The 17,186-nt window shown below is 31.2% G+C and overlaps 1 protein-coding gene across 3 annotated transcripts in view; it reads left to right on the top strand.

Annotated features, from left to right (window-relative positions):
- The window catches only part of LOC145329451 (alanine--glyoxylate aminotransferase-like), a 557,715-nt gene that overhangs the window by 528,944 nt on the left and 11,585 nt on the right, over positions 1-17,186 (top strand). The window contains exon 1 of one of the 3 annotated variants that reach the window (XM_080173607.1): positions 16,715-16,872. The exons of 1 other annotated variant lie outside the window; for it this stretch is intronic. Coding sequence is in view for 1 of the 2 variants with exons in the window: in XM_080173605.1 (XP_080029731.1) it covers positions 16,982-16,991 (10 nt within the window). In the remaining variant the exon portion in view is untranslated. Of the gene's footprint in view, positions 1-16,714; positions 16,992-17,186 lie in introns of those variants that run through there. One more of the 3 variants, XM_080173605.1, reaches the window with a different exon arrangement.

Here is a 17,186-nt window from a genome sequence, read left to right as displayed (position 1 = left end):
TGTGTATCATCACTGAGGATGTGCATCAAGTTCAGGGCCATTGTCTTATCCCTTTGATCCCTGTTCTCAATTAAACCATGGATGATATCAGGAAGATCCGGATAGGCCATTGGATGAAAAATTAACCTTTTCCTTATTCTAAATGGAAAATTTAAACTGGAAAAAATTTCAACTTCCTCCTGCGCCCTTAGCTTCTATGGGAGGGCTGGTCTGGTAAATTAAGTTAAACTTAAACTACCCTATGATAATTATAAAGCTTTTTTGTAGATTTTTCATTCATTTAATTATTCCTTAATTTTATGTAAAGTCATAATTTACTGCAACGCATGAAAAGTTTATTTTGGTCTGTTTCATTCTAAAATAAATTAAACACCATGTTGAATGAATTAAGCAATTTATAAATCAGCTTATATTTGTAGGGGCCTCTAGGGGCAATTAAGGGAAATGTTTTAATTTTAGATTCAAAAAGAAAAAGTAAACAAATTTATTTTGGTTGGGATAAAAATTTTCAGGTGCGATTTCTCTTAGGAGAATTTAGGTACATTCCCCCAAATAGTTAAATAGTTATAAACCTTCCCAGGACCTTTCAGAATCTTCTCTGTAAAAGAGAACCATAGCGAGATCTTAAAGTACAGACATACAGATAGACAAATAGACATTCTGGGGAGTTATTAAAATTCAAGAGATTCTATCAGATAATTAACCATAAAAATTCTAATGATTGCAGATTAGTATACTAATTAGAAACAAGAATCAAATCATCCATAAGTAGCGAAGGACAAAAAAAATCATGGAATAAACAATGCGACAAGGTTTAGAACAGATATTCAGTTGTCAAAACCAAGAAAAGAAAGAGAGAAAATATGCAAAAACTGAGAAAAAATCACAAAATTAAAAAGAAATTAGGTTTATGAGATTAAAAGCATTACCGACAGTCAAACAAACAAAACTGTTACACCTATACAAAGATTTTGGTTTTTAGGTTATTCATCCTCCTATTATTTTCATAAGCGTCATCTTTTTAGAATAATGCTATTTTATTGTTGAAAAATTTAAGATAATCGAGTGGCTTTTAAAACAATATACCTATTGAAACCTGTTAAATTATTAAAATTAATATACCATTATACTATCAACAGTATTTTCTCAATTGCCATTAGCACTCCAATTACCACCCACTCAACTCATTTAGTGTACTTTTATAAAAGTAACAGAATGTTTATCTGTCTGTAGCTTATGATCTCGCTAACCGCTGGTCCTATATGGTTCTCATTTACAATAGAACTTCCTACAGGAGAAGGTTTATAACTTTTATAACGCCTCTTCCCTTAAGTTCCTATTAAGGAAGGATGACAGGAGAATTGGGAACGAAAACCCCTAAAAAACTAACTTATTTTTTATGACACTTTCCTTATCTCCTTATTATGGTTAGGTAAGCCTGGCAAGGTTAGATTAGATTATAAGAAGATGGGGGGGGGGTATTCGTTTTTTACTAGTTAATTTAAGGAAAACTACCAATGTATCTCAATACATAATTAAATTAATATACTACCATATTAAAAATACATTATACTCCCCCTTAATTCTTTAAAATTGTGCCACATTGTAGTTAGGTTTAATTTTATCAATGGATATAGAAAACGTGGATATTGGGATAGATTATCGCATACCCTGACAAAAATTTTAATATCAGATTGAAAGTGGAGGAAAGACTTCCCCCAATATCTCCAATCAAACCCCTCCCCCCCCCCCCTTTGCAAGTTTATGTATTATTTTTAAGGAAAGTATCATAATGTTTGGGTAAATAGGTAATTTTAGCTTCGCTTTGTGGATGATATCCTACTTGTTATCTGATAAATTAAAGCTGTTATTAAATTGTCAGTATAAATCTTTTTTCCCTTTTGCGAAGAAGTATAATTAATCTTTGATATTAAACTACAATATTACCAACTGAAGCAAAGCCTAAAATTCGCAAATATCATTCTTACTGCAAACATAGATTTAGAAATGATGCTAAATAATAGTGTACATTTTACATATTTATTGATTTATTTATTTACTAGCGGATACTCCCCCAAGATGCCTTTAGGAGCACTTGAAGGTAGGGGGGTCGACCCTCTAAGTTTAATTTTAATTTGAAAAAGAATTTTTTGAAAGTGGGGGGTCATATTTTTGTGGGGGTAATTTCTCTTGTGAGGTTGTTGGTACCTACCCCCAAATTAATTATGAACCTTCCTAGGACTATTTGAAGCTTCACTGTTGAGAAAAACCATATTGGTTCAGCACACATTCTGTTTCTTTTATATAAGGATTTTTGTTTGTCCTATTGTTTTACCCATAAAGAAAAACGATTTTAGCTTTTGTAAATATATACAGTTTGCAAAGAACACTTTTATATTGCAAACATTTTGTCACTTGTTATATACTTGTTGTAAGCGTAGCTACTGTATAACTTGAGTATGATTGTACGTCAAGTAAGTAGAAGTAATAAACATATCAGCCTTAAATTTTTTAAGTAGAGCCATTAAAAATTATCATCCATAAATGAATATATCAACACACTTATTCTTTATTTAAAAGTAACAAGATGTTCGTTTGTTTGTGAGTTAGTATCAAAGAATCTCTCTAACCGCTGTGCAGATATGCTTCTCCTTTACAATGAAGCTTCTTATAGAACCAGTAAAGGTGTATGTATAACTATTGTTTGGGACCTCCACCATTCTAAGAGAAATCGCTCTTCTGAAAAATACCCCCACCGCAATTTTTTAAAAACATTGTAAAAACTAAAGTTCTATTCCCTAATTTGTTAATGCTTTGCTTCTTATAAACTAAATATAAAATATAATATAACTGCGCTTCCAATGAACATAGTTGTCCTTATTAATTTTTTACTTGACCTCGACACTTTGATTTACAGAAATTCTGGATTTGTCTGCAGATATTCAGGGACTACAGATATTGATCAACAAATAAATCTTTATGCCATATTATTATGTTTTACACTCTAAGTATGTGTGGAGGAAAGAAAGGTTGTAGATTACGCTGGGTCGACTCAACCCCCCCCCCTTCAAGTGCCCCTAGAGGCCTCGAGGGGACGTAGCTGCTAGTATACAATAATTATGGCCACATTGATCTCAAAATAACGATACATTTTCACCTAGCGTTCATGTCATCAGGGACAAAATACAAATATAGGTATTTTTGTCTTTGACTGATTGACTTCATTAAGCCCCACTTTCTAGGGAAGCTTTTGGCTCTAAGTTGTTTAAAGCCATAATAACATTGATTTTAATAATACCCTTAAGGCCTAAGTCGCAGTCGCTTGTAAATACAAAAGAACAGGATTTTTTTTTAAATTCAAGAATGTTAATTCTTTTATTATGAACAAAAACTAATTAATTTGTAATTTTATCAAATATTAAAATATTCAATGAGTATAAACTAGATTACCCCTTCTGTAAATAACAACTACTAATTTTTAACTAACCAATCAATTTTAGTGAAAGTTTTTGGGTCAACATAAAAGCTAACATGGTTATAAAACTATGGGTACCAGTGTAATTAAAAGTCCAATATCAATGATTGGGGATCTATACTTGCTATATTTATTTGAGCACTAACAAAAACGTGTACAATTTTGAATGTAAAGGATAAAAGTTTCTAATTTAAAATTGTAACGCCTTTAATACACTTCATTTATAACTATTAACTAAGTATATTGGCGCTTTCCCACAAAGTATCTGTTTAAGCAATGATACCCCACCCTCTTTATTTTTATTTTTAAAAAATATTTTAAAGTAAGGGGGGGAGGATAGTTTATCGTATCCTTGTTTACTGTTTTAGGTCAGAGGTTAGGTTATTTTGGGTACTGGATGGCCCCGCAGGTTAAGGGCATCGCATCTATAGGACCTTCTTTAAATTTTCATTTATTTTCGGCGATTTCCCCCCAATCGCCAAAAGAACATCCATACAACCCCCCCCCCCCACCTTCTCTTTTGCCAATCCCAATAATATTTTGTTTAAATTTTAAAAAATGAAAAAAAAAATATATATTTTTTATATTGATCAACAAATTGTGGTAATCCAATTTTCCCATAGAAAGATTATGTCATAATAATTAAAGTTCACATGTGAAATATTTTATTACCCTATTATATGTACTTTATACAAGGATACAGGGAAAGGTTTATGGGAGCTAGATTAATCTTACCGTCTTTTAAATGCTATTGATTAAAGTGCCTATCGAGTTATGATTACCCCTACCCCCTTATTTTTGTAATAAAATAAAAATTAAGGAGGGGAGGGAGATTTTTTTTCTATGCCTAACCCCTGCGGAGAACCCAACACACGCATGGCCTATACCTGCAGCGCCCTAACCCTGCGGAGATAACCCCAATCCAATGATTAATTCTTTTTTAATAAAAAAGAGTGTAGGATTTCCGTGCTCAAAAAGCAATCAAAGGAATAATGCCGCCTATTGTCTTATTCTTATTTGTATGAAAAAATTATACAGCTTTATATACCACATATGTTATATACAAAAACTTGCTAACACGCTTAGGAAACAAGGATGACAACATCCATAAAAGCAAAGCACTGAAACGGTGGGACAAACGGACATTAACACTTATATAGTGTCAGAACTGAATAATCAGAATATAAATGTATAAGAATCAGAGCAAAATTGTAAGTAAATTTGTTGAAAAACTTCTTGATACAGGATAATGTTTATGGACATACTTAATTTTTAGGACTTGATTATAGAGTTGCTTTGCTTATAACATTATACTTTGATGTCCCAGGAATCAACATACCAAAAATCAGATCAATAGGATAATTAAATCACATAAAAATTTGTTGTTAAAAAGTAAAAAAATCAACATGTTTAAAATAGACGTACGGACATTCTGTTATGATTATAGAGTTGCTACGCTTTCTAAGTCGTATCTAACGACTAAATGAATCACCATGCAAAGTTTGAAATCGATAGGACAATTCTAACATGCCTAAATTAATGAAAATAGCTATCCGTTTGTGACGGACGTACGGACGGACCTACCCTAATTATAGAAAAGAGAACATTGGTGATAAAATAAATCTACATCTTTTAACAACAATAATTCTAAATCCTTGAGACAAAATTTCAAAGATTAAAGCGAAAGCCTTTTTCTGGTTCCATCCTTACTGTTTTTCTTGTCTTTTAAGGCTCTCCTGCCCAGATTTAAACCAAACCAGTATTTCACTTGCTATATAAAGGTAAATGTATTTTAAAGTCCCTTTTTAAGCAGAGCATCCCCCCCGCCCCCACATTTTGAAATAAATCGAAAAAAAATGCAGGGGAAGTTTTTCGTTTGTTTGTTTATTACTTTTAGTGGGGTTAGGTTAGGTTATATTGGGTTAAACAGGTACCAACTCCCCTTTTCAATTTATTTTACAGGTGAGAGGGAGAATTTCAGTGCTCGACAAGTATTTTTAGGGAAAACACCGTAATTTTTATGCAATACTTAATGTTATACTTAACACACAACATTTGTTTTTATTGCATAATATAATTCAAGATCATTTGAATAATTGAACCAATTAAATAAAAATATACAGTAAAAATTGTTCATATGGCACCGAATTGTCATTTTTTTTTGTGGAATAGCTTATCTTCAATTCAAAACTAGTAGCTGCGGCCCAACATCCAGGGGCGTTGTATTTCAAGGGATGTTGAAGAGGAGAAAAATAGTATAAAACCATCCCAAAGACTTAAATCTAAAATATTGATAGCCTAAAACCACCCCAAACCTATCGAAGCTATACTGAAACTATACTAATGAAACAAAAAATAGTTGAACACCATAAGCCCTGTAGAACCTTTTTTGCATACTTTAATGTATTTTTTGCCTTCTCATCGTGTCTGCAAAATTAACATTTGTTACTTTAATTATATGTTGTTATAATTACAAATCATAATAACGTATGGTATTATTATCCTCAAAAATAATTTAGAGCCTAAAAATAATTGACTTTCCAAATATCTTAAGAGATAAGATAATGGATGATAAATTGATGATATCCTCAATGATGGAAAACGAAATTACCCCTTCTGTAGATTAAATTTTTGGTTGAAAAGTTTAAACATCATTTGTTTGAACCAATCAATCGAGTTCAATAATCAAAATTCACATCTCCCACATGGCGTTACGGACTGATGGACTGACGGACGGACAAAGTAAATTACAGAATTGTTTCGCTACTACAGCCGGATCATGTACGAAATTGGCCATACTTATTATTATTTATGAAAGATAGTATTAACTTTATGGACTATAAAGTATCTTTACATAATAGGATTTATTTTGCCTTTTATTGTATAACTAATCTAAATCTTTAGAAGCCTAAAACATGCCACGGCCAATACAAATCTTCTCAGCAATTTTCGGGATCTTAATAGGCAGCTTCTTCTTTAGGGAAAACTTATAAAAAAAACATTTTTCAACCTATCCACCTATCCTTAGTAGATTATTACAAAAGAATTTAGAACCATATGGTACTTGTATGTATTAATGAAAAGTATTCATACTGCACATATAAGAACCCAAAAAAAAACTAGTCAAGCAAAATGTATAACCCCTGTAATTGAACTCTGGAACACACATTAACCCCTCCCCCCTAATTTAGAATTTAAGGTATGTTCCTACACCTTCAGGTACCTTTTCACTGACGATCCCTAAAACTACGTGGCTCTCTTGTGAATTATTTTCCTAACAAAACCTTAAGAAAGATAACAACATCAATAAAAGCGAAGCTCTCATATCAGACGTTATAACAAACGAACATTAACAGCTTGTTTTCATGGACATACAAACTGTTCACGATTATAGAGCTGCTACGATGTCTCAATGTACCTAACTGTTACAGAAATCACAATATCAAGTTTAAAATCGATAAGACAATTATAACGGATCGACCCTAAGTCCTAACTATAGAAAAGCTGTGAATTGAAAAAAAAGAGTGGAACGTGTGGGGGTGGGGGGAGACTTAAGCTTCGATTGGATGGAAATTAAAATGGTTGAAAAACTTAAAAGGGATTTTTTGATGGCTTAAATTTCAAATATAATTAATGATTGTTCTTAAGTTTAGGATTTAAAGATTAAAAATAAAATTTATATAAACAACCAGAAATACATGTAAAGATTTATGGATAATGGCAGTGAATTTAAGTCTGAAAATGTATTATAAAATTTTAAAATTGTAATAAATATTATCTTCTTATAAAAATAACAGGATATCTATCTATCAATATATCTGTGTTTATCAAAAGATTTCGGTAAGCACTGAACTAATATGGTTCTCCTTTACAATATAGCTTCTCTTGGGTCCTGGGAGGGTTTATAAATAATTTGGGGGAGGATAACTCCACCCTCCCAAGATAAATCGCCCCCTGAAAAAAAACCTCACTATAATTTTTTTGTTTTTCGTTTACTTTTTAGAAAAATGAAGTATCGTTTCCCCTCTCTTACCTTAAGTATTAAGGCATTAAGGGGCGTAGCCGCAGAAAACAATATAAAATCATATTTTATTTTATTTCCCCCTATATTTCATTTGATTAAATTTGACAAATCCCAGGTCCTTAAGTGTAGCTAAATTTTGATTGTTTCTTGGGTGGTCATGAACTATTTTTCAAGGGATTATCACACCCTTACACCCTTTTAGAGCCACCAAGAGGCTTATGATAACAACATCCATAAAACGGTAGGGCAAACGAACATTAACACTTAAACTGCTTTAATACAAGATAATAATTAAGGCCATACTTACATTTTTGGGAATTGATAATAGAGGTGCTTATAACATGGCACTTTGTTGTCCTAGGAATCAGTATTCCAAAAAATCCGGTCAATTGGATTATTATATAACATGAAAATTTGTTTGTTTAAATAGTTAAAAATCAACATGTTTAAAATGGACGTGTTTACATTCTGGTAACCAATGCAATATAGAGTTGTTACGCTTTCTAGATCTACTACAGGAATCACCATGCAAAGTTTAAAACCGATAGGACAATTTTAACATGCCTAAATTAACGAAAAAGCTACCCGTTTCAGACGGACGGGAAAAAATTATGCAATTAGAGGCTCTAGAGGGGCGACGCTACTTGCAACAATGTATATAAAATGAAATTATTTGTGCATCCATCTAAAGTGCCGTTGTTATAATTGAATGTATTATAATTCAAAACGGATAAATATTCAACAACAAGATCACTAATCTTATTCTTATCTTATATTAGTTTTTATTTCAGCTTTCCGCGGATATTAAAAAATTATAGGATTAAAACCAGTTTTGTTATCCCCGAGGGATGCAGGCCCGGGCTTAATTCAAATAATTAATGATAAAAATTCTTTTTGTGTTAACAGTAGACCGTTAGAACCAACAGACAGACGGACAAGAGAATAACTTTTTTTTAGGACCACCGTTTTAAAGGTCTTAAGTACCATGTAAGACCATTAAAAATTATATCAATATTTCTCCCTTTCTCTGAATGTAATTATTCAATCAATGAATACTTTTAACCAAAATTTGGCAACAAATTTGCAGATAAATCATATCAACGTTATCTTATAAGTTGTCAAAGCTTTTATATACTCATAGTCGGTACGGACGTCCTGTTACGGATAGCTCTTAACGTTAATTTAGATATGTGAAAATCATCCTATCGATTTCAAACTTAGCATGATGATTCCTATAACAGTTATGTACGACTGAAATTTGATATAGCATAGCAACTCTATAATCTTTACCTGAACGTCTTTAGTTAAATTTTAAAAAAATTAAACATCCTCTTAAACTAATGCTTACTTTTAATCTTAGACGAATAAAATTTTTTTTTTAGAAATCAATTCCTGTTTTTTAGGAGTAATCTACATTTATATAGATAATATAGATAGATATATATAAACATTATTCAAACTTTTAAAAAAAATTTCAATTTTCTTGCACTTCAAAAACAAACATAAAAACTGTTTCTTAAAGTAATGCTGAATGATATTAAATTTATATAAAATTGGCAAGTCACAACTCTAATTAACAACTTTTGTTCTAACTCTTCCTGTTTTTTTTTGATAGCATTGCAACTTTATAATGTGGCCTGCTGTCAGTACGTCCGTCTGTCAAAATGATAAACTTTTCATCTTGTCTAAACATAATTATTTTTACTACATACAGCCAGAATTCTTAAAGGATAAGACAATGGACGGTAAATTGATATACATCCCCCATGATGCTTAACAAAATAACTTACTCTATAGATCAAAATTATTTATTGGAAATTTCTAGTTTTGAATGAACCAATCAAAATTCAACAAATAATAAGTACGAAAAGTTCCCTTCCTTCTTGAATACTGTAAATTATATGAGTTATTTCTGATGTGCTACATTAGGATATTTCTGTTCTTGTTAAAATGATTTTAAAGTATTTTTTGGTGCATTTCACTTTTGTTTCTTGTAATGAGCCAAGCTGATCTTTAATTTATTGCAAGAGTAAGAAAAAAATATAAACAGCTTCTAAAACTAAAAAATATTTGATAATCCTTAATTAAATGTTTTGATATGTCTTATTTTTTGTTTTAAATATTTCTTCATATGAATGTTATTTCCCCTTGGAATTAATCTTATCATTTTTCATTTTACTATCCGCGGAAAGCTGTGCATAATACGATGCGATAGATAACTACTAACAACTTTTAAGAGACTCTTGTAACTAGTATTGTAAATCAGGGGTCGGCAGCCGCGTGTAAGCTTTAGTGAAACAGCTATAAAATTCAGCTCGATGTCTAAACCTGGACAAACCCCAAACTGTCCAGTTTTGAGCAAGACGATTCCTGTGACGTCATATAAAAAGGGAAGGGGGGAAGAAAATCTCTTCCCTTTTCTCCCATCTCTTTTGAAGAGATTTTCTTCCCTCCTTCCCTTTCTCTTTCCCGAAACGTATATGACGTAACTGGAATCGTCTTGCTCAAAACTGGACAGTTTGGGGTTTGTCCTAAACCTGTTGCTAAACAGACGATCCATCATTTAAAAATTTTTTTTTTCTTTTCACAAGTTAGTTAGCTAAGGCGCAGCTGTCGAGCCCTGTTGTAAATTAACATATTCAAATGAATTTTTACTACTTTTATTGGACAGAGTTAATTAGTTTTATTGTAACTTTAAAAATTTCCTTTAGCATATAATTAATAAAATTAGGAGCTTTTATGATTTTTGAAGGTCTGCAGCTGAAATTTGTTAAGCTGCTACCTTGGTGCAACAAAACTGGCGCAGCCTTGTAAATAAATATTTCTGTATAGGTTTTTGCAGAAGTTTGATGGCTTTATTTGTTCAACAAGATCTGTAAAATGGCTAATAAGAAAAGATTGTATTATATAGAAGTAGGAGGAGAAAAAAACTAATCAATCAGGGATTTAAAAAAATCATTTAAGGTTTGTGTACTTATTCTTTCCATTTTGTTGGGATACCAATAATTTTCAAGTTAATTAAAAGACATTCTTTCAATAAATCAGGCACTACATAGTATCTACTTTTTTTATAATCAGGAAAAACTATGTCCATCGTAGTACAGCATTACAAAAAGAAAACATGAGTTGTTAAACCAATTAATAGCCATTGTAATCATACAGTGTGTCTTTTTTTATGAGAACTTTTTTGAAAGCAATTTTACCCCACTTATAGTTATCAGAATTTAATGATTAATGGCTTATTTTCTTCGTTTTTTAAGGCAATTTATAGAACACCAAAAAAATATTTCAGTTTTTATCTAAAAAGTACAGTAAAATCTAAAATTCAAAACTTAGGTGTCAACATCTAAAAATGGTTTTAGCGCATTTTTCTTATGCCTAAATCTTCTACCCTTTGCAAGAAAAAAAATTGGATTTTCTGTAGTCGACTTTGGGGGGCCAGTACTCCCTCCCTGGTTGAGATATGACCTTCAAACTTTGATATGTTCTAGTACATGTCCCTAATAGTATCTGTATACATTTTTAGCTCTATATTTCAACTTTCAAGTGTTTAGCAGCCATTCTTGCAAAAGGTTGAATATTTGAGCATAAGAAAAATGCGCTAAAACCATTTTTAGACGTTGACACCTAAGTTTTGAATTTTAAATTTTACTGTACTTTTTAGATAAAACTGAAATATTTTTTTGGTGTTCTATTAATTGCCTTAAAAAACGAAGAAAATAAGCCATTAATCATTAAATTCTGATAACTATGAGTGGGGTAAAATTGCTTTCAAAAAAGTTCTCATAAAAAAAAACACACTGTATATCAAAGTATAGTGACATTTTATTTTATAACAGTGGCGTGCACAGCGATTTACCCGGAGATTGTAAACTAATTGTGGGGAAAGAAAGGAGAAGGCTGGCCTATTTAATGTCAATTTAATGGGTTCGTTTACACCCTCCTACATGCCACTGCTTGAAGGCAAATATTAAATAAAATCATGCCTCACAAATTTTTAAATCCAACAATAAAAAAGAAGGTTATATAAATGTTACGGTACGCACGTCTAACATATCTTATTTATAGAGTAACCATCCTTAAAAAAAGCATGCAAAAAATAATTTCTAATCACTTTTATATAATTTCACTTTGATAATTAATTAAAATCTTTGTGGTCTTTCTTTATAATGTACATGTTTTTTATATACTTTATGGGGCCTAGAGTTGTAAAAATATTAATATCACAGAGCTTGATATGAACTGAAAGACTGGTAACTGTGGTTTGACTACTATGATAGTGAGACCATGTTTATGGTGTAATGGTCTAAGCTTGACTATACTGGAGTAAGGATGACCATATGGCTACCAAATTCAATATTAGTAACAACATTCATGGTTATCAACCATGAAAATATAGTTATTAGTTTTTTCGTGTTTAAAATTAGATGGGTTATAATAATAATGTTTTATAGAATAAAAAAGTAAAGTAAAGTAAAGTGTAAATTAAGTGAAAGAAGAAAAGAAAAATACCAAGCTAGTATAAGAGATCATCCTTTTAATTTTAAATCAACAAAACATTATAGGAAAATTATATAAAAGTATTCATTAGATATCTTTTAATTTTTGTTCTTCAATATCTTTGCTACTTTTGGAAAGAACTGTTCGTTTTCTACAACAAAAAAAATAATTCTTGACAACCCTGAGTGATTTACACATATGAAACTTACACACACACAAATATATCCTTACATACACACAGACAAATACACAGAAAAAATAACACACACAAAAAAACACAAACGCACACACACAAACATACACAAGCAATAGATGTCTAGGACAGGAAAATATAATCCTAGAGATTTTTTTTAAAAAATTGCATTATTTTTATCATATGCAATTAAAAATTCATTTTTTTTTTAAATTTTAAACCCTCCCGGGACCTTAGAAGCTGCATTGTAATGGAGAACCATATGGGTTCAGCGGATAGCAAGATCCTTCCGTACAGACAGACACACAAAATACAGACAGACATCCTGTTACTTTAATGTAAGGGTATAGTAACAGCAAATGATAAGCAGGATAGATTTTAGACTTTTCATATTTTTTCTTGGTTGATGTGCATAGAGAAAAATTGCACTGTTAAAATGAATGGGTTTTCAACACCCCCCTAAAATAATATATTAAGAAGAACTATCTTACCCTATTTTACCCAATACAAGTTTGACACCCCCATGATTAATATCTGTGAAAATGTAACCCTGTCTCTGCTTCTGTAGCTCCAGGAGGGAAAGTACTATCAAAGTTAAAAATAAAATAATCTTCAATCCTAAATTCACCTAATAGTTTCAATTTTCATAGTTTTAAATAAGAAAATTTAGAATGTCAATTTATTTCCTTTGTCTCTTCCCTGTCACCCTGCAGTAACTAGAGGTGGTATATTGAAATTGTGGTGCAATTTTTTACCCTCCAACCAAATACGGAGGAAAATATTTTTAGTGATAAATAATCCGAATTTATAGGATCAACTTTTTGTAGTGTTAAAATAAAACTCGAAAATTTACCATTATAGCAAGCTTTCCGCGGATAGCAAAATTATACTAAATAAACTAGTATTGATTTTGTGAATTTAATTTTTTTATTCGTGGAAATTTTTTTATAATACGATATGATACATGATTTCTCAGCATGGATCAGAAGAGGTATTAATCCAGGGGATATTAATCAGTTTTAAAGCCAAAGTAGAAATACTTTTTCTTTTATAACCGATGATTTCAAAATATCGAATTATATAAAAATCATTTATTAACAGTTTTAGTATCAATATGACTCTTTAAATATGGTGATTTGAACTTTTGCCAACAGCTTTTGCCCAAGAGATGGGTAGGGTTAGATCCTCATCTTCTCATTTCTTGTGGATTCTTTTCTCAGGCAAATATCTCCTATGAGGAGAGAGAGTAGCAACTCCCCCCCCCCCTTGAGAAAAACTAATCAGTCTAAAACAAGAATTGAACCCATACTAAACTTCCCTGAAAATTGTGGAAAGATCGGTACAACCAATAACAAAATATGGCTCAATACCAGCTGAGTATCCACATGGATACTCAGCTACCATTGGGAAAATGTGTGGATATTCACCTACCATTGCATTGGGGGGGGGGGGGGGGAAGTTTTTAAACAATTATTTCGATTTTGTAACAAAGGTTTTGATATGAAACCTTATAGAATTAACTTGTATTAGTAGCGCAGCATTTATATAAATAAAAATAAAAATTAATTTAGCAGGTCAATAAATATTTTTTTGTCCCTAAATAACTTAAATATCAAAGAAGTGTTTTCTTTAAATAATTTATCTAAAATAATGAACAAAAGTGAGTTGCAATCACTTTAAGTCATACAGACAAACGGACATACCCTAATGGAATAGCTGCTGCGCCTACAATAAACCAGGTTGGAGGGTCGTATTATACAATAAGTGTGACATGATTAAATAAAGGGGGGTGGAATGCTTTTAATGATTTTGTCATCCTTGTTTTTAAGTGCAAGCAAGGTGCAATACAACTTAAATTCAAGACAAAAACATACGTGAATTGATTTATATCTAAATGGTTTTTATTACTTTTAAGTTTGAGCATATCTAATTTTTGGAATACTGATTCTTATTACAATAAGGTACAATGTTTTAAGCGAAGCATCTCAATAATCAAGTCCTAAAAATGTCAGTATGTCCTTAAACAGTAGCATATACTTAGGCAATTTTGCAACAAATTTACTATAATTACAATAAAGTAATTTTATATAGACTCATGCATTATTATCCTGTTAATTTTAATTTGTCCTTTCATTTCAGAGCTTCGCTTTTATGGATGTTACAATATTTGGTTCCTAAATCTGTATTAAAGTTAAATAATAGGTGTGAGTTGCTTGCATTAATGTGCTTTATTGTCATGGGAATCAGCAATATGAAAGGATATAATGAAAATACCAATGTAATAGGAAACTATTGTGGATATTCAACTACCATAGGGGAAAAGTGTGGATATTCAACTACTCTTGGGAAATATGCGTGGATACTCAGCTACTATTCAGGAATTTGTGGAAACTCAGCTGGTATTGAGCCTAAAATATTATAGTAAATTACTTTAAATTCATATTTTGTAAGATTCACATTAATTAAAAAAAAATTAATTAAAAAAAAATTTATTGGCGTTTTCCCTCAAAGTCACCATCGACCCTACACTTTACATTTTAGCTTCAAAAACATCAAGAAACTTTTCTAAAAGGATTGATTGTTTGGTTCCAAGCTTGTAGTATCCAAAGTTTTCAACCAATATATTAAATCTGCAAAATGGTATAATTATGTTTATCATCACTAGGATTTATCGTCCATTGTCTTATCACTTCAGAATCCTGACCTAGAAGACACAATGCATAATTATAAGTCTTTTGTCAATTATGACTTGCGGCCATAGCTGAATGATGATATGTGAATGGTAATTATACAAGATCAATTATATCCAAAAGTATCAAAGCACAAATAATTTATAGTCATAGTTATAGTCCAGATAAAAGAAAGAGAAAGAGAGATAATATCTGACTAATCAATAGTATAAAATCATGACTGACTGACGGACAGATAAAGTAAATTATAGAGTAGCTTCGATACGACCAAGTCAATACATATTTTTATCAATAAACATTTGTCCTAATAACCATAATTGCATTCAAGAATAAGGTTATATGACAAGACTAAATATATGTGGAAATCATTTGTAAAAGACAAAAACGACTATAAAAATGCTATAAAACACTGCCCACTGCCTATTTTAGTCAACTAGTTACCTTGAATCCTCTCTTTTTTTCTCTCTATGCTGCTTGTACATCCAAGATTTTGGTTCTTTGCTACTATTATCTCAGTAACCAAAATATCTATTGTTAACGTTGTGGCTCTTGGTCAAACAGTGGCTTGCACATGGTTTTGCGAGGCATGTGAGCGAAGCACTCTCGATTTTTTTGACACCCCCTTTAAACCAAAGTCCATGGAGGTGTAGAAGATTGCTATATCATTGTCATAAGGGGTGGTTCACTCCCTACATATTCAACATTCTCAAAAATAAAAATAAATCACCTTTTACTGTTTTTTGTTTCACACCCCCTAAAAATATTATAATCAATTAAATATAAATTTTACGCACCTTTATTAATAAAAGGTGTATATCAGAGGTAAATCATTAAGCAATTTCGTACATTCATGTCCTGAAAAAAATGAGGTACAATTGTGCTTAAAAAGATTAATTTTGGAATGCATTATCTTAAAATTTCCGTTGAGAGTTCTTTTGGTTTGGCTAACGATCTCAAATTAAAAACTAATATAATTACAAAAAAATAGAAAGTCAGTTTGATATGAATGTGACGTATACACCCTAGTTTCTAAGTAGCTACGCTACTAACCAACCTTGAAATCTTAATTATCAGTATTTACATTTCTTCATTCTTTTTGTATATGCAGGCTAGGAGGGAGGGACCATTGACTGTTAGATGCACTGGTACCCAAAGTTTTATTCATTTTCTTATTTGTTGGGTACTTTTAATGAATTTCGATTATTTGGTTCCAAACTAACTATGTACAAGCCTTTTCATTAACTTTTATCTGTACTTGTTTATAAACATTGGGCGTGTACATCATTCTATCGTTCCTTGTCTTATCCATTAAGATCGATGGAATATGCAGGACAATAAAAGCAGGTACTTAGAATGCGTCTGAACAATTTATATGTATAGGAGTACAACCGGCCTAGGCGAACATATACACCAGTTTGGGTAACAACTCACAATTTATAAGCCAGAGAGAATTAATGAAAAAATTTGTCTTGAAAGTTGTGAAGATAATTATGATTAATTCATGATTTAAATGAATTATGGCGCTTTTGCACAAACTTCCCTAGTAAGCAAAAATACCCCTTACCCTTAATAAAGAGGGAAAGGGCTTGTTTATAATTATCTGTCAGGTTAGATTATATTTGGTATCTGTTAGCCCCGTTGGGTAACAAATTTTTTTACTTAAATAGGTCATATAAAACTATACAGATACCAAGAAAAGAAATATTAATTGAATTGAAACAATCTGGATAAAAAGGAACAAGATTTAAAAACGGCTAAAAATTAAAAAGATACTTTTCTAAATATGATAGGCTTTTAAAAATTGGTCTTGTAATACACAAATTTCTAGTATACCCTCAACCAAAGCAGTGGCTTAGAAACAAAAATTCCAGTTCTAACGCCGCCACAGCACATCTTAGTTTATTTAGTATTTGTGAAAACTATATACACTGCATGTTGTTAGTGTAGGAGGAAGAATTATAAAGATAAACACAGCCTGTACACTAACCCGGTATAACTTGTTCATTTCATTCTATACTCTAGTTTTTAAGTGATTTTTTCATAAAGTGGGAGGAAAAATGCTTTTTAGTTGTTGTTAGTTAATAATTCTAGTGTTTAAAATGCTTGTTGGTATGATTTTTAAAAGCGAGACTTTTCTATAATTAGGCTATATACGTCCAAGCGTCACGGTTGGCTCTTTTAGGCATGCTATAATTGTCCTATCGATTTAAAACTTTAGATGATGATTCATGTAACTGTTAGTTACGATTTAGAAAGAGTAACAACTCTATAATCCGTTTCAGAAAGTCCGTACTTCTTTGACAA

Source organism: Acartia tonsa, chromosome 10 (genome assembly GCF_053477335.1).
Source record: "Acartia tonsa isolate MP-2025a chromosome 10, ASM5347733v1, whole genome shotgun sequence".
NCBI classification, from domain to species: Eukaryota; Metazoa; Arthropoda; class Copepoda; order Calanoida; family Acartiidae; genus Acartia; species Acartia tonsa.
Note: the sequence above shows the minus strand (reverse complement) of the source record. Positions and strands in the feature narration are given on the sequence as shown.